This window comes from Physeter macrocephalus, chromosome 11 (assembly GCF_002837175.3).
Source record: "Physeter macrocephalus isolate SW-GA chromosome 11, ASM283717v5, whole genome shotgun sequence".
NCBI lineage: Eukaryota > Metazoa > Chordata > Mammalia > Artiodactyla > Physeteridae > Physeter > Physeter macrocephalus.
The window spans coordinates 59,811,752-59,835,267 of NC_041224.1; the positions used below are offsets into that span (position 1 = coordinate 59,811,752).

Genomic DNA, 23,516 nt, shown 5'->3' on the forward strand with positions numbered 1-23,516 from the left:
AAAAAAAAAACTTCATGTTTTTGTCTACTGTTGCTTTTTTTTATTGCAAGGAGGAGGGTGGTAATGCTTGCAATATTACAGTAAGTGCTCTGTTTAAAATGAAGCGAAGGAAAAATACTACAGCAAGTAGTACAACAGCATTAGCCACAAGAGAAACGGGCCTAATAGAATTCTTTTTATCATGGCCCAGTTTAATTATCTACTGAGAGCTACTTGAGATGAATAAATACTATTGCTGTGTTCTCCAATATTCTAACCCATTGTACCTTAAGCTGTACTTGAATTCAAATATACGTTCCTAGCCTTTTAAAACTTCTTTGGTAGAATAGAAGTAAGTACCCACAGTCTAGAGTGATCCACCCTATACTTTCTTTAAAAGCACAGCTTCTGAATCAGAATGTGTTATGTGAGCCCAGGAGATATTTATTTGGAGGAGATCTGTAAAGACTGTAAAGTTGGGATGATATGCCACCAAAATGCTCCATTTATATAGTCTTGTAATTTCCATCTCTATCTTCAATGATAGTCTGAATACATCTGTTTATGGTTGGTAACTAAGAGGTCTGAAAGCAACCCTGCACACTGTTAGTGGAAAGAACCATAGACTGAGAGAAGAGTCAGAGGACTTGGGTGCTAATCCTGCCTCTGCTGCTATAAGTCAAGTTATCACAGGTACATCACTTAGCCTCTAAAGACTGAGATTCCTCGTCTGTATGCTGAGAAGACAAATTGGCTTATTCAGAGTCATCATTACAGCCACAGCCCCAATGGTGTGACTCCCAGATTAAAGTGCCTCCTTTGCTGCCTTATGGGACTGCCAGTCTCAGGGGAGACAAAGTAGTGGTCAGTATAACTGATGGATGGAGGCAAGCTTTAAGATAGGCCTTAGTAGAACTGATGGACATGGCTGAGAGCAGAAGTGGCATGTATTTTAAGCACTGGAAGCAACAGAAGCAAAGGCAGAGATGGAGAATAACGAAAGTAATGGAGGATGGTTAGAGCTTTGCCTAATCATGTTGAATTTTCATAAAGGAAGACACAAAAAGATGTGGTTCGATGTGGAGAGCCAATTGATGGGTGCCCTTGAATGGGCCACTGAAATCTAAATGTGTGACCTCAGTCTAGATCATAAAGAGAAGGTCTTAAGGCAGACAGTTTCTGAGATTATATCATTTCTCCAGATGCTTTAACTGAAGGGCAGCTTGAGAATTCTCCTGAACAATCTCTCTCCCTTGATGTCCTCATTGGTTTTTTTTTTTTTTTTAGGTATTATTTATTTATTTTTGGGTGTGTTGGGTCTTCATTAATGCGCACGGGCTTTCTCTAGTTGTGGAGAGCAGGGGCTACTCGTCGTTGCGGTGCGCAGGCTTCTCATTGCGGCGGCTTCTCTTGTTGCGGAGCACGGGCTGTAGAGCACAGGCTCAGTAGTTGTGGCGCACGGGCTCTAGAGCGCAGGCTCAGTAGTTGTGGCGCACGGGGTTAGCTGCTCCGAGACATGTGGGATCTTCCCAGACCAGGGCTCGAACCCGTGTCCCCTGCATTAGCAGGCGGATTCTTAACCACTGTGCCACCAGGGAAACCCCTCCTCATTGGTTATTAAACTTTATTTCCTCTCCCTTTGGGTACAAAGATTTCTTGAATAGTGCTATCTGCTGAACTTGTTAGAAGTTCATGAAACTGCCTAATTAGAGTTCTATAGGCAGCACCTCACCCTATACATACAACTCTCTGTCCCTTTCATATGAATGGCCACTCAGAGCTGGCCAGTCTAGCTGGATGGCTATTTCCTCTTAAGCTCTCTTTCTGTCCTAATGCTGAATACCCCACTGCTACTTAGGTTTCTACCGGTTACTCCATCCCTAATCCCCGCCCTGGTTTACCTTTTCCTCCAACATTGGTCAAAAGCAGATTTTGTTTGGGACAAGAGTTGTGGAGAGAGAAGGATAAAGAATAGGAGTGGTCGATTCCTCGCAAACATTTGCTGCCCTTCTCTTCCCCTCCTGCCCCCACACCACCCACTTCCTCTCTGTCAATTACCAGCCTCAGCACCCCTCCCCCAATCCCAGCCTCTCACCAACTCCCTATGGTTCCATCTGCTCATGCAAACAAGTGCCCAGGAGACTATCTTAATCCAAGTGTTTCTTGAAATATGGGTGTGTTTCCAAATTTATCATCTGTTTATACTAAATGGTGTTTGATAGGCTTTTTCCTTCCTGACTTTCCCCCTCTTTTGGAAGGAGTAAAAACCCTAAGAAACTCTCCAAAGTGTTCTTATTTAGAACAGGAATCACAAAAGTAAGTCCTCTTAGGCCAGGCAGGTGATAATTGACTGAAATGACCAGGTGTAAGAGCTGGGACTCTGAACTGAGGAGACAGGACCTCCCTACAGGAAACAGATGCCTCAGCTCTAATCTTTTGGCTGGGTTTTCATAAGAAGCTGGAAACTCGTATTCACATTTTCGGTGAAATCTCCCGATTTTTAAATATTCGCTCAGATGATTTAAAAAAACCCTATGCTGGGACTTCCCTGGTGGCGCAGTGGTTAAGAATCCACCTGCCAATGCAGGGGACACGGGTTCAATCCCTGGTCCGGGAAGATCCCACATGCCGCAGAGCAACTAAGCCCGTGCACCACAACTACTGAGCCTGCGCTCTAGAGCCCAAGAGCCACAATTACTGAGCCCATGTGCCACAACGACTGAAGCCACGTGCCTAGAGCCCGCGCTCCACAACAAGAGGAGCCACTGCAATGAGAAGCCCGCGCACCGCCACGAAGAGTAGCCCCCCGCTCGCAGCAACTAGAGAAAGCCTGCAAGCAGCAACAAAAACCCAACACAGCCCAAAATAAATAAGTAAAATAAATTTATAATAAATAAAAACCCTATGTAGTCAAAGAAAGTAGTCTCCAGGCTATACCTGTCTTGCAGGTCAGCAATTTGCATCTCAGAGTCCCCCTGAAGTGCTATTACTTTGGTGCAGCTCAGGGTATAACGCTCGACTTTGTAGGATGAGAGACTGATTTTGTCAGAGTTGATCAATCTCTTGGGTGTGGCTGGACTCACAAGAGGCTGATGTACAAACTGGACTAAGGAGAGCTATAATGGCCAAACAGACCTGAATGCTCAAGTCAGCCTGATCTGATGAGCATATGGTATCCTTATTACAAAGCTACACAGAAAGCCCAGTTAGAAGCCTGCTTAGTGAACAGGGAAACCGACTAAGGGTAATTAGTTGGATGATCTTCATGGTGAGCAGCATCACACATTTATAGTCTGATGCATCCATCTGTGAAGCTGCTTCTGCCAAAGGGATATGAATACATCCTTGTAAGGCGAGTGCTTTAGGGGCACTGAGAAATTCTGACTCTCTGATTCAACTTTTTTTTTTTTCAACTTTTTATAATAAATAGCTACTGTCTGCTTGGACTTGACTATGAATTGTGTTGCACCGTACTGAGCTGCTTATATCCACAACCACATTTATTCCTGTGGAATGAGTGATATTACCCCATCTTACTGATTAAAAAAAACTACGGCTAAGAGAAATTAAGTTACTTGCTCCAGTCTTATAATTAGTAAGTGGTAGGGCCCAGATTCAAATCCAGGCCTATCTGATATTAGAGCCTGTGTTCTTAGCCAATGCCTTCCTCTTTACTAATTTCCTAGTATAAAAGACCACTCACCTTCAGGTGACGTCTTGTTTCTTTGATGACACTAAATGGACTACGTTCCTATTCGGGGCCTGGGTCTTTTAAATCAACTTCTACATGGAGTTGGCCACATTGATCATTTATTTATTTTTCTGGTTTCACACTCAGAGTTGGGGACAGGAGTGGGGGAGCATATCTTCTTGTCACTACTCTAAACTTCCTACCCAAGTAATTGTACTACCCAGAGGAGGAAAGAATCCCTGGCTGGAAGAAACAGGATGCATATGGAAGAAAAAGAGAAAAATAAGAAAGGAGGTGAGAAGGAACCAGCCCATAAAGAGAAGTATTCTTGGGGGATTTCTTGACGAGAAACCCTGCGCTTCCCTTATCTCCCCATGTTTCCCAAGCCACCGGAGCCATGAGAGGAAAAGAATTCTCCTTTCCCCATGCCTTGCTGGTGAGAGACCCAGAAATGTCCAGTCATTAGGTTCAGTTGTACTAATATGTCACGTGAGTTTGCCGGGGGATCTTACCAGCGTGTTTAAGATGTTTCTAAGAAAACTCTTCTCTGAGTTTCAAAATACCCTCTTCCATCTCTAACTAAAAGGGGCCAGTCCTTATGGAAGGTTATCAGGAGAAGTTGTAAAGTGAAAACAGGCAATCACCCCAGAGAGGTAGCTGACCACCAAGAAACTATTGTCCCAACATGCTCTTCTCCATCCATGTAAAGATGTACTTGATACCTAATACTGGATTCATTCAATATAACCACAATTTAGAGGAAAAGAGGATTGACTCTTTCAGTGAAGGATTTTCAAAACTGTAATCGTCTCCTTATGGAATTATCATTTAATTGAAAACATTGAAATTCCAGGGGAAGTACCTGTCACCATCTTTCCACAGTCTTGGGTTTATTATTCCATATACCAGTAGTTTCAAGAGTAGGACATAGATTTTACTAGAGGGGAGAATAATTCCCCCACTAGAACCTCCATGTTCTAGCCTGGAGAATCTACAGGACACCTAGCTGTGTCGCCAAGCAGAGCTGCACTCTAAGCTGAAATGTATAACCTGCTCAGGAAACTGCACATTAAATAATGCACTTCTGAGTCCTTCTCTGTGTTGGGCATGGTGTTAAGCACAATATAGATGGATTGTCTCATGTAATCCTCACAATAACTCTACAAGTTAAGTACTATTAATACTTTCATTTTATATTTGGGGAAACTGAGGCAAAGGTGGTTAAATAACTTACCCAAAGTCACACAACTAAAGGTCAAAGGGTCATAATTCAAACTCAGCCAGTCTGACTTCCAAGTTGGCATTCTTAATCCTTATTCTATACCACCTCCAGGTAGCTTTGAGGATGGTGATTTTAACCTGCATCCGAGGGGTAGAGCTGGGGCCCTGCCAATAGTTACTTCCTTGATGACCAAGAAATTTGTGGAGAAATTTCTCTACCTTGATCTGGGGATAGAAGTAAAAGATCAAACCACTTAGTGAGAAGCTACATTAACACAAGGATTAGAACAATAAGAGGAGCTGGTACTTTTTTTCCCTAGCTGTACTGAAATATAATTGACATATAATATTGTGTAAAATTTAAGGTGTACAATGTGATGACTAGATACATGATTATGTATTTAATGATTATGACAATAAGGTTAGTTAACACTTCTATCACCTCATATAATTACCTTTTGTGTGAGTGTGTGTGTGGTAAGAACATTTAAGATCTACTCTCTAGAGCTGGTACTTTTAGCATGGAAACTCCCCCCAACTAGATTGTAAACCCCTTTGAGTGCAGGGACCATATTTCCAACATCAAGCATAGTGCCCGATCTGGTCAGAATCCAATGAAAATTTACTCTTGATGTGTGTAAGTGGTTAATGAGTTTGAGTAACAAGTTCTTAAGGAATTGTATAATTGAGTTAGGCTATGTCAAGTTAAGTAATGAAATACCATGTACCTCATTTGACTACATTTGTAGAGCTCTCCTCTTTCGGGCCATAAAAATGTCTTCCCAGATCTCTTCAGGTGGAATTAATTTTCTCATTCCTAGATTATCGTTGCATGCTTTAAAGTCTTTACATGAATTTACTGAGCGATGTCAAAGAACAGTTGAATAAATAAAAGATATATCATACTCCTGAAAAGGAAAAACGATTATAATAAAAATGCCAGTTCTTTACAAATTAATCTTTATATTTAATGTAATTCCGTTCAAAATTGCTTATGGGTTTTATTTGGTGGCATGGAATATTAATTCTTTTCAACTTGCCAGTGTTCATCATTTTAAAAAATAAATGGCCAAAGGCTTCATTTCTTTCCCCTAAAGAAGATTAATGAAGGTGAACTTTCCATACTTCTTATTAAAACATATGATATAATTACAACAATTATAGATTGGGAGTTTGGAATTGACATATACACACTGCTATATTTAAAATAGATAACCAACAAGGACATACTGTATAGCACAGGGAACTCTGCTCAGTATTCTGTAATAATCTAAATGGGAAAAGAACTTGAAAAAGAATAGATACATGTATATGTATAACTGAATAACTTTGCTGTACACCTGAAACTAATACAACATTGTTAATCAACTATATGCCAATATAACATTAAAATTAAGAAAAAATAATAATTAAAAAATTACAACAATTATAATAGCATCCTCTGGGCACGAAAATTAACAGACAGATTAATTAATGGAATAAAAGAAATGAGCATAGATATTGACTTTAGTATAAAAAATAACTGAAAGTGTAATAAAGGTGACACTAAGTCAGTAGGAAAGGGAGGACCTGTTAGATAAATAGTGCTGAGTCATTTGGCTAAATATTTGGGGAAAAAGCATTAAGTTAACTTTAACCTTACATTCTATACAAAAGAAAACTCCAGATGGATTAAATAAAATGTTAAAAAAGAAAAAAAAAAGAAAACCATAAAAGAGAACTATTCTTCAAGTTAGTTGAAGGAAGATTGTCATGCGGCATGCGGGATCTTAGCTCCCCGACTAGGGCTCGAATCCATGCCCCCTGCAATGGAAGCTCGGAGTCCTAACCACTGGACCGCCAGGGAAGTCCTGGAAGATTTTGTTTTTAATTGAAGTATAGCTGATTTATAATGTTGTGTTAGTTTCTGGTGTACAAAAAAGTGATTCAGTTTTTATATATATATATATATATATATATATATATATATATATATATTCTTTTTCAGATTCTTTTCCCTTATAGGTTATTACAAAATATTAAGTATACTTCCCTGTACTATACAGCAGGTCCTTGTTGGTTATCTATTTTATATAAAGTAGTATGTATCTGTTAATCACAAGCTCCTAATCTATCTTTCCACACACCTTCCCCCTTTGGTAACCAGTTTGTTTTCTATGTCTATTCTGCTTCTGTTTTGTAAATAAATTCATTTGTACCATTTTTTAAAATTCCACATATAAGTGATATCATATGATATTTGTCTTTCTGTGTCTGACTTATCATTTAGTATGATAATCTCTAGGTCCATCCATGTTGTTGCAAATGGCATTATTTCATCCTTTTTTATGGCTGAGTAATATTCCATATTGTGTGTGTGTGTGTGTGTGTGTGTGTGTGTGTGTGTGTGTGTGTGTATACCACATCTTCTTTATGCATTCATCTGTCGATGGACACTTAGGTTGCTTCCATGTCTTGGCTATTGTAACTAGTGCTGCTATGAACATTGGGGTACATGTATCTTATCAAATTAGGGTTTTCTCTGGATGTACGCCCAGGAGTGGGATTGCTGGATCATATGGTAATTCTGTTTTTAGTTTTTTAAGGAACATCCATACTGTTCTCCATAGTGGCTGCACCAATTTACATTCTCCCCAACAGTGTAGGAGGGTTCCCTTTTCTCCATACCCTCTCCAGCATTTTTTATTTGTAGACTTTTTGATGAAAAGGAAGATTTTTAAAAACACTCTTAGCCTCATACAATATTAACAATCCTCATTACAAGAAAAGTCCCTGTTTACATTGGGCTCCAGTCCTGGATTTGTCACTAACTTCTCTGTGATTTTTGGGCAAATCACTTATACTCTTTGGGACTTAATTTGCTCATTTGTAAACTTAGGGCACTGGATCAAATCATCTCTAAGATATCATTCAGTTCTGACAATCCATAATTCTGATTCTGCTCAAAATCTCTTTCCTTTGGCTCCCTTCCTTTCCATTTATGCCCATCAACATAGGACATGTAAAACAGGAAAGCAGACCAGGTGAAGCTGTTTTCTCTTCTGACTGTGGAAGTAAAATTCACAGAAGGCATTGATGTCTTCCTCTTCCATTAATACATTTAACGAAGCATTTATTGATGACCTATTATATACCTGACCCTGTCCTACTGACTTTTATGTGTTATCACTGCATACTCAGAGCATGTCAGAGAGATCATTATTCCCATAATACTCTCAGGATTGTACAGGTTAAGATATATGACCAAGTTATGTAATTAACATGTGGCTAACTCAAAATTTAGACATGTATTTTCTTGACAGTCTGATTCAGAGTCTAGGAAAATTATTCCAAAAGAATCTGTGCAAAAAGGACAAACTCTTAACACACACACATGGTATTAAGCTGATCTAATATACTTTAAAAATCAGATTTTTTACTAAATGAATAATGTTGTAATTTTTAATGGACTTAATTTGTATTTGGGAGTCAATTCCTTCATTGACTTAAGAACACCTGAACTAGAATCATTCCTAGCCTGCTTTCAGGTTTGCTTAGGCATCTCTTCTGCAGACTTTACTGATACAACATAGAAATTATGGCAAAGCCCAGTGGAGTCATTGAAGTAAAAGTCTCAATACTGCTCAGGAAGGGATGCCAAATTAAATAAAAAGAGCCCCAGCAGTTCTGCAGCTGTGTGCCAACCCAACTGCTAGTATGAGGTAAATGAGGACCAAACTTCATTTCACTTGTGACCCTAGCCAGTATTTAAACAAAAATGCCTAGAGACTGACACACTGTTCTATAATAAGGGAATAAATATCAATAGCAAAAAATAATTATAAAACACAATAAACTACTCACAAAGACTTTCTTACATCTTAACTGAAAGGACTACCATTTAAACTCATCGCCTCTCATGCAGTCGCTAGTAAAGGGTGAGACAGTAGATTGTAAGCATCAATTTGTAATACATAGCCCTAGGTTTACATAAGAAAAATTATATAGAAGGCAGAGGTATTCCTGTTGCTTTTCTTTCCATGTCTTGTGACAATGTTTGAGTGGTGGTGTGGTAATAATATTCACCATTATGCAAAGATCACAAGTATAAGTAACCCAAATTTTTTTTTTCTTGTATGAGATGTAATAAACATGCAGGTGAAATGCCAGTACTTTATTATTCTTTCACTTTTCTAGATGTTTTTCAATCTGGAGTGATTACTCTTCCAGTTTTTAAAAATTTCTATTGGAATGCTACACTTAATGCTACTAAATATAGAGAGACAAAATAGAACCAAAAATAGTTAGATTTTTATCAGTCTGAATCTATCAGAAAATCCTGAGTCCATTATGTTTCAAGTTCCTTCAAAGAAAAGTTTCATGTAAAATCAAGTTATCACTTATGTTTTAACTTTGCAGAATGGTCTAATAGTAACAAATTACAGCAAGTACTGTTGTTAGCTATGTTTTAATCCTTTGATAAGTTTTTTCCAATATGTATTCCAAAGAATACTGGTTCCTTGGAATGTTAATAGGTATTCCATGAAAGGAGGGTTTTGTGGTCCTGTAAAAGTGGTGACCATGAGGTTAAAGAGAGACAGGCTGACTTTCATACAACTAGGCCAGCTGCAGTCACTAACATGCTGATGTACATTAAGAATCTTCAGGAGAGTGGCCAATGCCATTAGCAATGTTAGCAAAATTTCCTCAGAACCCTCTTTGCAGAATAGCTATAGAACCATATTCAAAGGAACAAACTTTGAGAAATTTTGCTTAAGGGCTGGATTTTATTTTAACTATTTTTACTGGAAAAATTTTTAGACAACGTTACATATTTTTCCTTCTTTGTTTACATTTTACTGGGATTTAATATTTTCTTGGGGGCTTTGGGGCATCATAACAAACTCCACTTTTTTTTTAATGTGATGTACTGTTCAGGGCTTGTGAGGTGTGCAGATGTTTGTACCTCAGACTTCTGTGTATTCCAAATAATATTTCTTTTGGCATCTCCTCCATGGTCATCTCTACTCACCACATTCTTTGAGTCTGTTCACAATCCCAGGGTCACTTCTGCTACTAACTACCCTTTTATCATCCTAAGACCCTTTCCAGTTCTGAGAACGGTGACCCTGTGTGTGCCTTTTCTCTTCCTCCCTCCCTCCCTCGCTTCTTCTTTCTTTCTTTTTCTCTTCCTTTCTCTCTTGTTCTCTTTTCTCTTTCTTCCTTATTTCTGATATTGGTAATTGATGCTTTCTCTTTTTTCTTGATCATTCTTGCTGGGGTTTATCAATTTTATTAATCTTTTCTAAGAATCACTTTAGGCTTTGTTGATTTTCTCTGTTATTTGTTTTCTATTTCATGTATTTCTCCTCTTATCTTTTTTATTCTCTTCCTTTTACTTATTTTGAGTTTATTATACTCTTTTTTTAAGCTTTTTAAGGTAGAATCTTAGATCATTGATTTTAGACCTTTCTTATTTTCTAAAATAAGCATTTAGACTGATAAGTTTCCCTCTAAGCAGTTTTTTTTAGCTGTATCTCACAAATTTTGATATGTTGCATTTTCATGATCATTCAGTTCAAAATTTCTCTAATGATTTTTTTCTTTGACTTGTGAGTGTGTTGTTAAATTTCCACATATTGGGGGATTTTTTTTTTTTTTTTTTTTTTAGTTTTCTCATTCTGTTTTTTTTAATTAATTAATTTATTTTAATTTTGGTTGCGTTGGGTCTTCATTGCTGCACGTGGGCTTTCTCTAGTTGCAGCGAGTGGGAGCTACTCTTCCTTGCAGTGCACAGGCTTCTCATTGCGGTGGCTTCTCTTGTTGTGGAGCATGGGCTCTAGGAGCGCGGGCTTCAGTAGTTGTGGCTCACAGGCTCTAGAACACAGGCTCAGTAGTTGTGGCGTACGGGTGTAGCTGCTCCGTGGCCTGTGGGATCTTCCCCGACTCGAACCCGTGACCCCTGCATTGGCAGGTGGATTCTTAACCACTGTGCCACCAGGGAAGCCCCAGTTTTCTCATTCTTACTGAATTCTAATTTAATTCCACTGGCGACAAAGAATATACTCTATAAGATTCGAATCTTTTGAAATTGATTGAGACTTATTTTGTAGCTCAGGATATAATTTATTTTGGTGAATGTTTCATGTACACTTGAAAAGAATGTATATCTCACCATTGTTGGTTGTAGTGGTCTATAAATATCAGTTAGGTCAGGGTGGCTATTGGTGATACTCAGATTTTCTATATATTTTTTTCATTATTTAGAGAATACTTAGTTTCTGTAATCAAATCCATGTTGATAAGACCTTACTTTTTTTTTTTTTTGGCTGTGCCACGTGGCTTGGGGGATCTTAGTTCCCCAACCAGGGACTGAACCCAGGCCCTCAGCAGTGAAAGCATGGAGTCCTACTACTGGACCACCAGGGAATTCCCAAGATCTTCTATATTCTTAATGATTCTTAAAATCTATTTGTTCTACAAAGTACTGAGGGAGGAATTTTTAAATCTTCAACTCTAATCAAAGATTTGTCTATTTCTTTCTTTAGTTTTAATCATTTTTATTCCATTTTTTTGTGTTAATGTTATGATAGAGGCATACATGTTTATGATTTTTATGTTTTCTCAACTAATTGAGCTTTTTATCCCTTTTTCTCTTTGATAATACTCCTTGTCTTAAAGTCTACTTTGATATTAATATAGCCACTCCTTCTTTCGCTTACTGTTTACATGATATATAAATCTCTTTTTTGTTGTTATTACTTCAATCTGTGTCTTTAAAACTAAAATCCATCTCTTATAGATAGCTTATAGTTGTATCTTGTTTTGAAAATCCAGCCTGCTAAACTCTGCTTTTTAATTAATGGTTAGTCCATTTCCATTTAATGTAAGTATTGATTTGATTTAGAATGACCATTTTTCTACTTGTTTTCTATTTTTTCCAACTCTTTTTTGTCCCTTTGTTTCCTGCCTGACTTAGGATTATGTGATTTAAAAAAAAATTTTTTAATATTCTGTTTTATTGGCTTTTAGGCTATACCTCTTTGTATTATTTTTAGTGGTTGCCCTAGGGATTACAATATGCATCCTTAACTTATTAGAGTTTCCTTGGAGTTAATATTGCACCAGTTCACATACAATGTAAGGAACTTGCAAACTGTAGAACTCTATTTACCTCTCAATTCTTTGTGCTTTTGTTGTCATGTAATTTACATGTATTGTAAACTGTACAATATGTTATTTTTTTTGCCTTAAACAGTCAATTGTCTTTAAGAGAAATTAAGAGGAGAAAAATACATAGTCTTTTATATTTACTATAGAGTTCTGAGTTTCCATCTTGCATCATTTTCTGTCAGCCTAAAAAGCTTCTTTTAAGCATTTCTTTAACACATACTGCTTATGTGTCTTCTTTTATTAAAAAAAAAAGTCTTTATATTGCCTTTATAGAGAATTTTGAGTTGCCAGGTTTTGGGTTTTTTTAATTAATGCTTTAAAGTTCCATTGATTCTGATGAGAAGTTAGTAATCATTCAGATCATTGATTCCCTGTATATAATGCGTCTTTTTTTTTTCTTTCTTTTCTGGCTACTTTCAAGTTTTTCTCTGTCTTTGTTCTCCAGGGGTTTGATCGTGATGTGTCCATGTGTGGTTTTCTTTGTCTTTATCCTCCTTGAGATTCATTGAGCTTCTAGGATCTATAAGTTTATGTTTTCCAGAAAATTGGGGAACATTTTGGCCATTATTTCTTTAATATTTTTCTCCACATTTCTCTTTCTCCTCTCTTTCTGGGACTTCAATTACATACAAAATATACAACATGATATTGTTCACAGGTCACTGAGGATCTATTCTTTTTTTTAATTTTTTTTCTTTTTGTTCTTTAGATTAGATAACATCTATTGATCTCTCTTCAAATTCACTACCCTTTCTTTTGCTCACTCCAATCTGCTGTCAAGCCTACCCAATGAGCTTTTCATTTCAGACATTTTACTTTTCAGTTCTAAAATTTCCCTTTAGTTCTTTTTTTTATAGTTTTCATTTTTCAACCAAGATTTTCCATCTGTTAATTCATTATGATAATATTTTTCTTTAAGGTTTTTAAAATATGTGTAATAACAGCTTTAAAGTCCTTATCTGCTAATTCTACTCTCTGGATTATCTTGATATCTTTCTTTTTTAAAAAACTAATTTATTAAGGCATGACTGACATACAAAATCTGTACATATTTAGTGTATACAACTTGATGAGTGTGGTGAAACCATCACCACAATCTATGCAGTAAACTGGTTCATCACCTCCAGCATCTGTTTCTATTGATGACTATTTCTCTTGTGTGGATACTATTTTCCTATTTCTTAGCATATATAGTAACTTTTTACTGTTTAGGACATTATAAATAATGTGTTGCATAGACTCTGAATTCTGTCACATGCTCTAGAATGTGTTAATTCTTGTTCAAGCAGGCAATTAATTTGGTGAGACTCAAATTCCAAACTCTGCCCTTGGTGGGTAGCAGCTGGAATCTCTTTTCAGTTTTTTTCAAATTGTTAACTGTTGCATCTTTGCTGGGCTTCTTAGAATCTCTTCCATATATGTGTAGCTCAAAGGTCAGCCAAGGATTTGCACGCCATTTATTTGCAAATTATGGATCCCTGCCTTGCAACTTCCTCCTTTCTGGGATTCCCTTTCATTTTCAGCCTTTATGACAGCCCTAAACTTCATCCTCTTACCTCCTTAGCCAGTAAGACTGTGCCTTTCTTCTTAAATTATAGCCACTTTGCATCTCATGGACTGAGAAGTACTTTTGGACCAAAGTCACAAACACATAAATCTCAATTGTTACAGTTCCCTTCTTTCAACATCAACTCCCTTCTAGCTTCTGCCTGTTTTCAATTTATCTCAGTACCTTCAAATAGTTGGGTTTTAAAAAAATATTTTATCCAGAATTTATAATTGTTATCTTCAGGAGGATTAGTCTGTAATAAGCTACTCTATCATTATCACAGTTGTAACTAGGTCATTTTTTATTCTTGCCATTATATAATACTACCTTTATCAAAATGAAAAATATTTGCTATTAATATGGTTATGTTATTAATTGCTTCTTCCCAATAAGTCTTAAGTGGTTATATTTTTTTAAACTTTTCTGGCTCTACTTCTTCAGATGAGAAAATAAGACAGAATTAAATGAGTTCTGGATTATGTAATGCCACCAGGGTACTATACAAATACTTAAAATATATGTTGTAAATGTAATAAGCAAAGTACAAAGAAAAGCTATAGGAACTCAGAGGAGGAGGAGATCAGAGGTAATTTCCTAGAGGACATTACCTTTAAGCCAGTTGTTAAAAGGTGACAGGAATTTAGTAGCCAGAGTTGAGAAAAAGAGAGAGAGAGAATATTTCAGAAGGAACATCATAAGCAATGCAAAAAAAGTGGGAGGTTGGAGGCTCAAGTCTTAATGGTTATAGCTATAAATATAATTTATAACTCAAAATCAATACTTAAAAGTCCATAGTGTGCACATACTGCTATATATAAAAATATGGGTAAACCTCACACCAATTTTAAGAGAAAAAAGCCAGATACAAAAGAATACATACTGTAATAATCCATTTATGTAAAGTTCACAAAGAGAAAAATAATAGCTGATAATAGAATTCAGAATAGTGGTTACCTTTGGGTTATGGTAGTGACTGGGAGGAGCAAGAGAGGGGCCCCTGGGGTGCTTGTAATGCTGTACCTCTTGTTCTGGAGGCTGGTGACCCACAGTGTCCACTTTGTAAAAATTTATCAGTTGATGACTTTATGATTTGTGCCTTTAAAAAAAAGTTATACTACCATAAAATGTTTATGTGAAACAAAAATAAAACCCAGTTTCTGGTATGAAAAAAAGTTTATGGTGTGTATCTCCACATATTAACACAATGGCCTTATGGAAGGTCAGTGATGATGAATTTTATGTTAAATTGAATTATATAAACTTGAAATACCATGATGTAAAATAATTTTTGCTTTATACACAAAGTTTGAAATAATTCAAATGCCCCCAAATTTAAAAAAAAATAAAATTTCATTTTCTTTCAAAGCTGGATCAATCTGAGTGAATTTAAGATATATTTAAGCTTAAGTTTCCACAGGAAGGCACCACTTGAGAAAATAAAAATATCCTGTGTAATTTAGAATATGAGTTTAGCAAGTGTAACACATAACAGTAGATTAGGGACTTCCCTGATGGCGCAGTGGTTGGGAATCTGCCTGCCAGTGCAGGGGACATGGGTTTGAGCCCTGGTCTGGGAACATCCCATATGCCCTGGAGCAACTAAGCCCGTGCTCCACAACTACTGAGCCCACATGCCACAACTACTGAAGCCCGCGTGCCTAGAGCCCACGCTCCACAACAAGAGAAGCCACTGCAATGAGAAGCCCGCGCACCGCAACGAAGAGTAGACCCTGCTCACTGCAACTAGAGAAAGTCTGCGCGCAGCAACAAAGACCCAACGCAGCCAAAAATAAATAAATAAATTTATATTAAAAAACCCCAGTAGATTAAATGCAACAATAATTAATGTTTTCTCATGTCACAGTTTGAGCAGAGCAGTTTATGGCTGACATGGCAGCTCTACAATGCCAGGTACCCAAACACTTACCATTTTACTGCTCTGTCCTCCTGAACAGGCCATTTTCTATCTTGTGATCTAAGATGGCTGCTACACTCCCACCATCTTGTCTGTATTCCAACTGGTATAATCACTACAATTCCTATACTGTTGGCCAGAGCTTGTCACAAAGACACAGGAAGCTACCAGAGGGCCTGGGAAATGTAGTTTCTGGCTAAGTAGCACACTGAAGGTCCACCAGCAGTCTTTGCCATATCTGCCATTCTTTGTCTAGCTGTCTTGAATTATGTGGTTTACAATTATGAAATGCCTCCAGGAACAAATCCTTTACATAAAATTCAGCTGCCCTGTAGATAAGAATATCCCTATTTTACAGAAGATAAAACTGAAACTCAGAGAAGATAAATGACTTATGCCCCTCCCACCCACGCATTGCTAATTAAATGACAGAGCTGGGACTCAGATCCAGTGCTCCAAGCTCAGGGTTCTTGCTTTTCTGCTACAGAAGCCTCTCCAGGTTTCAAGAATACTGGTAATCCTTAGTCTGAGAGAAAGTGAGACTCCTACTGTATCTAAGTTAAATGGCACTTGGAAAGGAGTGAGATGGGACACGGAGTGGTAGAGCTCTACTATGAGGATGTAGTAAAGCTGATGACCTGAGCTGTGCTTTGCTCTAAAGTTTCAAGAACTCAGGAAGCAAGAAAATATAGTAAAAAGCACTGGGCCATGAAACAGTGACATGCATTTTAGTTGTGCTTCTGAACTAAAAGGCAGATTAGACATGTGCTCCAGCCATTTTCCCTTTCTGATTTTTAGTTTCCCCGTCCAGCAGATGAGGAGGAGTGCTGGGACAGGGTTGCTGAATATGGCCGTGAAGGTTGTGCACAATTTCTTAAATTCACCAAGCAGGAGATTCTGGAGCACAGTAGAGGGTGAAGCACAGCTCCAAGCCTAACCCCTCCCCAGTCCTTAGAAATACTACTGGTAAATTCTCAAAATATTGGGATTCTCAGAAATACTACAAAATATGGAGAGAAGACAATCAAGCAGGCATTCTTATCTTTTTTCTCTTCTGACAAGGGAACTTGGAAGAAACAAGTGAAATTAAAGTAAATAATGTGTCTGATTCTTCCTGAAAGAAGTGACTACTTCAGGATTCCACCAAAAAGTTCCAAAGCCCTGGGGGTGGGGGTAGGGAGGGATGGTTTCATCCTCATTTGGGTAGAGCAAACCCTGATACAATACGTTCATCAAAATCTCAGGAGACGGAGGAGCGTCTACATATTTTAACAAAAACCGCGTATGTCCTAAAACAGAGGCTTCCCCCACCTATGCCCTCAGGTCACAGAAAGGTGGAAAAAATCCAGAATACCCAGTTTTCATATGTTGGGAGAGAAAACACATTGGTACCAGACAATGGGGGAGGAGATACTATATCAGAGCAAGTAGAATGTCTGTACATAGCTGCCCAAGTATGTACAAGGGAAAAAGAAATGACACAGTCACTAATGATCTATTACATACATGTCAGTATTTCACCCACAGCTAACAAAAGAAAAAGAGCTGAGGACGGAGGGAGAATCATGGGCTGCAACAGACAAAGCCTAATCTAGGAAAAAACATAACTCAAGGAACAGAAGGAATTTTCTCACAATTTCTTCACATTATAGCACAGCTTGATAGGAGCATAAATTAAGTAAAACTAGAGTTCAACCATGAGATGATAAAATAGCAGAATGAGATAAAAAGGGAGGTTGCAGACATAAGGAAATAAATCGAACACCAAAATACTTTATGGAACTAATAAGTAAACTATTAATAGAAAGAACAGAACAGATACTGCTGAATACTGAAATACTGACATGGAGAAAAGACTGTAAGCACAGTAAATGCAGAGGAAAAAATAAAGGAAATTAATTAGAAGCTAACAGATATGCATATTAGTTTGTTACCAGCTAAGCTGCTGTAACAAAGAAATCCAAAAATATAATGCCTTAAATAAATTAGTTTCTTCTCACTCACAAAAGAGTCCACAGGTAAGAAGTCCAAGTCTGGCAGGATCTCCTCCAGGAGGTCATCCAAAATATGGTTCCTTCTATCCTGATGCTCCATCACCTCCTCATTCCTGTGGTTATAGGACATTCTCATTTCAATGGTTGAAGCTGGCTCCTTTACACACCCACGTTTCAGTCTGTAGGAAGGATAAAAATAGTCCAGGGCAAGCACTCTAAGGAGATGCCACAGAGGTTATACATATCACTTCTGCCACATCTTATTGGCTTCATGTCCCCATTTAGCCACAGGGGACACTGGGAAATGTGGTTTTTAACTGGATAGCCATGTGCTCAGCTAAAACTCAGCGTTCTATTCTAAAAGAAACCAGGAGAGAACGAATAGTTAGGAACCACACTATGAAAGATAAAGATGAGCCAACATTTAAGGACACTTGATGTCCCTCACAGAGAGAACCCAGCAAATGAAAGAGAAGATGTATCTAATGCTGTAATTTAAGAGCACATTCCAGAAGTGAAGAAAGAACTGAATCTGCAGGTGGAAAGAAAACATTGAATCCCAGGAAATTTTGATTTAGAATATTTAACATAAAGGTATTTCCTAGTTAAACACTAGAACTTGAAAGACAGAGAATGCTTCAGACATCCAGGCAGAAAGAAAAATCACCTACAAGGGGTAAAAAATCAGGTTGGCATCCAATTTCATTATATTCATTGTGGAAGACAATGGTGTAGTCTACAGAGTTTTAAGAAAGGATGGCCCCAGGTGTAATTCAAGTATAAAGGCTCAGGGAAGTAAAATACCCATGAACACTTGTTGGAAAGAACTGCTTGATAACCAAAGCCAGGCAATTTAATAATCCACCAAAATAAAAAACTCAAGCATAAAGAAGCCCTGACAGAAGGACTGTTGATGAGCACTGGATCCGTTCACATGTAGAACTAATACTAAACAATCATAGCAATGATGGTTTCAAAACAGAATGTGACTATTATAAATCTGGACAATGTAAAAATAATATAATACAAAATTGGGAGGTGAAGGAGAGGAGATGGGAGTAGCAAGAAAGTTCTAATGTTCACATCTTTTGAAGCTGGGATATGTTATCCAAAATAAAAACATGTGGTGAAAAAAAACCTAAATGTTTTTCATAATTGCCTTTATTTAACAATGGAGCAGGGGTCCACAAATCGCTGCCTGAGGGTGAACCACCTGTTTTTGTAAATAAAGTTTCGCTGGAACACAGCTTCACCCATTTGTTTCCATATTGTTTATGCTACTTTCCAGCTATAAAAATAGACCGAGACAGCCTAAAATTTTTACTCTCTGGCCCTTTAAGAAAAAATTTGCCAACCCATGCAGAGGAATCTTTTTTAATTCACAGGAATCTTGTGGTAAAGAAATATTTATTTGAGGCTTAATGATTTGTTGGGTTTATTTTATTTTTTAAAGATTTTTTTTGATATGGTTTAAAAGCCTTTATTGAATTTGTTACAATATTGCTTCTGTTTTGGTTTTTTGGCCACGAGGCATGTGGGATCTTAGCTCCCGACCAGGGATCGGACCCTCACCCCCTGTATTGGAAGGCGAAGTCTTAACCACTGGACCGCCAGGGAAGTCCCAATTTGTTGGATTTAATTCAGCCTTTTCCCTTCCTATTAAATTCATGTCAAATTAAGTTTAATAATATAATATAAGTCCTACTGTTATAAAACAATAGATCAATCACTCCAAAGATGTCAGGGATAGTGAATCACCTAATGATATTTGTTATGGTTTCTTAAACTTTCATCTCTGTGTTTTTCTGCATTATTTGGAATCTTTATAATGAGCATATATCATTATTACCAGAATAATAAAATAGAATGATTTTTCTATTTGAAAACACTGGAAGCAAATATACCAAGATATTCACAATGATTAATTCTGGCTGACAGGAATATGATTGCTGTTTTCTTCTTTAAGCTTTTCTATATTTTTTAAATATTGAAAAAATTTTAAGCTATTATAGAGGATTTTGGCATAAAGTGATAGAGTTCTGAATTATAGTTTTGGAAACAGTAATAAGTACCAGATATGAGGGACATTGCTCTGTTTAGAATATGATTCTTTCATTAGTAGTATACAAACCAAAAAGCATGATTCAACGTAAAATATAAAGCATGACATAAAAGAGAATCCAGGGGACTTCCCTGGTGGTGCAGTGGTTAAGAATCCACCTGCCAGTGCAGGGGACACGGGTTTGAGCCCTGGTCTGGGAAGATCCCACATGCTGCGGAGCAACTAAGCCTGTGCGCCACAACTACTAAGCCTACGCTCTGAGCCTGTGAGCCACAACTACTGAGCCCACATGCCACAACTATGAAGCCCACGTGCCTAGAGCCCGTGCTCCACAACAAGAGAAGCCACCGCAGTGAGAAGCCTGTGCACCACAACCAAGAGTAGCCCCTGCTCGCCACAACTAGAGAAAGCCCTTGGGCAGCAATGAAGACCCAACGCAGCCAAAAATTAATTAATTAATTATTTTTTAAAAAGGGCTTCCCTGGTGGCGCAGTGGTTGAGAGTCCGCCTGCCGATGCAGGGGACACGGGCTCGTGCCCGGTCTGGGAAGATGCCACATGCCGCGGAGCGGCTGGGCCCGTGAGCCATGGCCGCTGAGCCTGCGCGTCCGGAGCCTGTTCTCCGCAACGGGAGAGGCCGCAACAGTGAGAGGCCCGAGTACCGCAAAAAAAAAAAAGCGAGGGAGAAGCCAGAAGCAGATGATACTCGACTTCTGTTAGGCAATCAGCATATTCATAAAGCTGGTTTCTTTAATTTGCATTAATCTAAACCTACCTTTCCAGTCTCATCCCCCACCTTATCCTCCTGATACACACAACATACTACAGCCACATAGAGCCCTTCATCTTCAATGAAATCTTCATGCATTTGTATGCTATTTTGCTTTGTCGCCACCATTCTTTCTACCTACAATTGCATCCTCTTCTCTATGTGATATAATTCAGTGCTTCTTTTAAGACACAATTTAAGTATCACTGACTGCAGTACATCTCAACCTTGGCTGCACATCAGAATCACCTAGGGAGCTTTATAAAAATACCGAGGCCCAGGCCCCAGAACAGCTATTCTGATTTAATTGCCCAGGGTTGGGGCCCAGGCAGCAGTATTTTTAAAAAGCTCCCTGAGTGATGCTAATATACAGCCAGGGTTGAGAGTCATTGAAAAGCCTTCTGCGATACCAGCAGGCAGAGTCAATTACTACCTCTTCTGCACTCTCATAGCTCTTAGATTTTCCATTGCTTATGAAATTTAATGCTTATTGTATTAAAGTTAGTGTTATATAGTAAATGCTCAGTAAACGCTGAAGGTTGTTACCGTCCTTCCAACCAAGCATATGCAGAAATGTAAACTCGCCAGGATGTCACCCCTCCATTCCCCATACACACACACACACACACACACACACACACACACACACACACACACACACACACACCTCACTGCCTTTTCAGCACAGCCCTAGACCTTGGGTCTGGCTTTTACATTGTTGAGATTTATGCAATGTAAAGAATTAAAGAAACCAGTGTTATGAATGTGCTGACTGCCTGAGAGAATCTGAACATCATCTGCCTTCCACCCTCATCTTTGCTTCACACTTTACATTGTGTTTGATGTCAGATCCTGCTACTTTAGCTTTCAAGAGCAGGTTGTCAGGTGTACTTTGTCAAAGGCTTTCAGAAAATCCAGATAAATGATGCTGTAAGCCCCGAAACTGCCAAAACTATATTTTACACCTTCACAGTACTTGACAACTTTATTTAAGTGGAATCTTTCTTCCTTCGATTTACCTTTGCCTCCCTGACCCTGAGATCAATCAGATAACTGGATACCCCTCCATTTTTGATACTGAGTATCCTCAGCTATGCCTGTGCCATGTCTGGAGCACAGTACACTGGGTGATTATCTCAGCCTCCCTGGTTAGGAGGAGCTCCTGGAAACTACTCCTCTCTGGAGGTGAGATGGGGAAAGGAGAGCTGAGGATGAGGAAAGGAGACCAAGGTGCATCAGCAAGACAGAAGTTCCATAATCACACAATGCGCATATACACTCTCATCAAGGCAAGACCCGGAGCACTGACCTTTCCTCTTCCCACTCGCCTGGAAGGAAACCGAATGCATTAACAGTCTGCTCTTTCCTGTTAAAAATCCTATTTGTAGTCATTTTAAACTGTCCTCACCAAACATCGCCAAAGGGTTTGGTGTCCATAGGATGGTAGTTGCTTATAGTTTCCCTTAAGTACCGCATCCTGGCAGTGTGGCCCTAAAATAACTTTGTTCACAGACATTTCTCAGCCAGTAGATATTTATTTTGCAAAGTGATTTTCTCCCCAGAGTCTTGATGAAACTTTCCCTTTCTTTTTCCTTAAGGTCATCATGACCTTGATGAACAATAAGATGTACTACAACTGAGTCCAATGGCAAGTTTCACTAATGCAGAATCAGATTAATCTTCAAATTGAATAATCTTTGCATATCTAGTACTCTACGTGACCTGAGACAAATCTACTAAGCTTTCTGACTTGGTTCTTTATTAGTTAAATAGCAAACCGTTACCTAGTTCCCTTGGAAGTTGTGCAAATTAATTAATGTTTGGAAAACAACTGGAAAATTTAAAACAGTCTATAAATACCAAACATTTGCATCTTCCTTGCTGAGAGGGCCCAGGTAATTCATAACCTCCTATAATAAAGGTAAAATAATGTGCTTGGGCTCTACAATTAAATGTGATTTATTTGCAAATACATATAATCTTTGAAATCTAGAAACCATTTAATAGAAACAATTCATATTTCATAACTATAATAAAAGCATGTAATGACTTTAGGAAAAGTAATATCTACTGTAAGTGATCTAGACGTCATGTCTTTAACCATTTCTAAGATCTGCAAGAGTATGCTCAGAGTTTATCCTTAACCTGTTAATGTTGACTGATATATTTATCTTTACATTCTCCCAGTTTTTCTTTATCCTCAAAACTCTAATATGTATTTCCTAGAAAATTTGCCTGTACAAAACTTTGCTGTATTCAAAGCCTCCTGTCAAGATTTAGCACTTTTACATTGTAGTCATTAAAATTGAACAAAATCTTAACAGTTCCTTTATTAACTACTATACTGACTTTGCATAGTGGAAATCACAACATGTTAATTGGATTTAATCAACTATTTTAAATTACACAAACTCCTTACAGTAGACAATAGCACAGGGTACTCATTAGCAATAAAATTGGAGCTGATATTGCTACTTCATTAAAACTTAATGAAACTATTCATAATCTTATTTATTGTTTACAAGAAGAAAACTGTGTTCATTTTGAAGGTAAAAATGTCTGCTGAAAACAAATTTTTGATCATTTAGGTGAAGGCTCAGAAGTTAATAAAAGGGTCCACCATATCCAACCTCACGGTTCTACCAGCTTCTCATCACACGAATCCCTATTTCACCCCTGTGCCAGTCTTACAAGTGGATGCCAGTAAAGGTTAGTGATTCAAAAACCATTTTATATGTTTAGGAACATAGGGAAAGATCACTGAGGTGGGACTGGGGGCCTGAGTTTGAATTTGGATTCGGCCACTAATTCTCCAAGATGACTTCAGACAAGTCAAGTCCTCACTGTGGCCTGAGTTTCCTTCTCTGTAAATCAGAAGGTTGGACTAGAGGCCCTTCCCACCTCTAAAATCCATGATTCTATAGATTTACTATTGATTTAGATGTTGATGTTATTACACATTAAAATTATTATTGTGTTTAAGTGATATTATTATAATTTTTCAACCTTCTGAGCAGATAGTTTCTGATGCTTTTCTGATAGCATTTAGAAACTTATTTCAATATACTATTATGCAAAAATATGAAGCCAGAATTAATGCAATTAGCATTTAAACTATGTATGTCTTAGTCGAAATACCAGAGTTTGTGAAACCAGTGGATTTCTTGTTTTTTAAGCAAAAGATC

At 37.8% G+C, this 23,516-nt stretch overlaps 1 protein-coding gene and 1 long non-coding RNA gene across 3 annotated transcripts in view; one reads left to right on the forward strand and one right to left on the reverse strand.

Annotated features, from left to right (window-relative positions):
• The window catches only part of IQCH (IQ motif containing H), a 211,878-nt gene that overhangs the window by 45,151 nt on the left and 143,211 nt on the right, over positions 1 to 23,516 (forward strand). For both annotated transcript variants that reach the window (XM_024128842.3, XM_028494945.2), the window contains one exon: positions 22,920 to 23,040. In XM_024128842.3, the coding sequence (XP_023984610.1) occupies positions 22,920 to 23,040 (121 nt within the window). The remainder of the gene's footprint in view (positions 1 to 22,919; positions 23,041 to 23,516) is intronic.
• The window catches only part of LOC114487042 (uncharacterized), a 173,424-nt gene continuing 167,515 nt past the window's right edge, over positions 17,608 to 23,516 (reverse strand). The window contains exon 3 of the long non-coding RNA XR_003681629.2: positions 17,608 to 17,680. This is a non-coding gene — a long non-coding RNA (uncharacterized lncRNA). The remainder of the gene's footprint in view (positions 17,681 to 23,516) is intronic.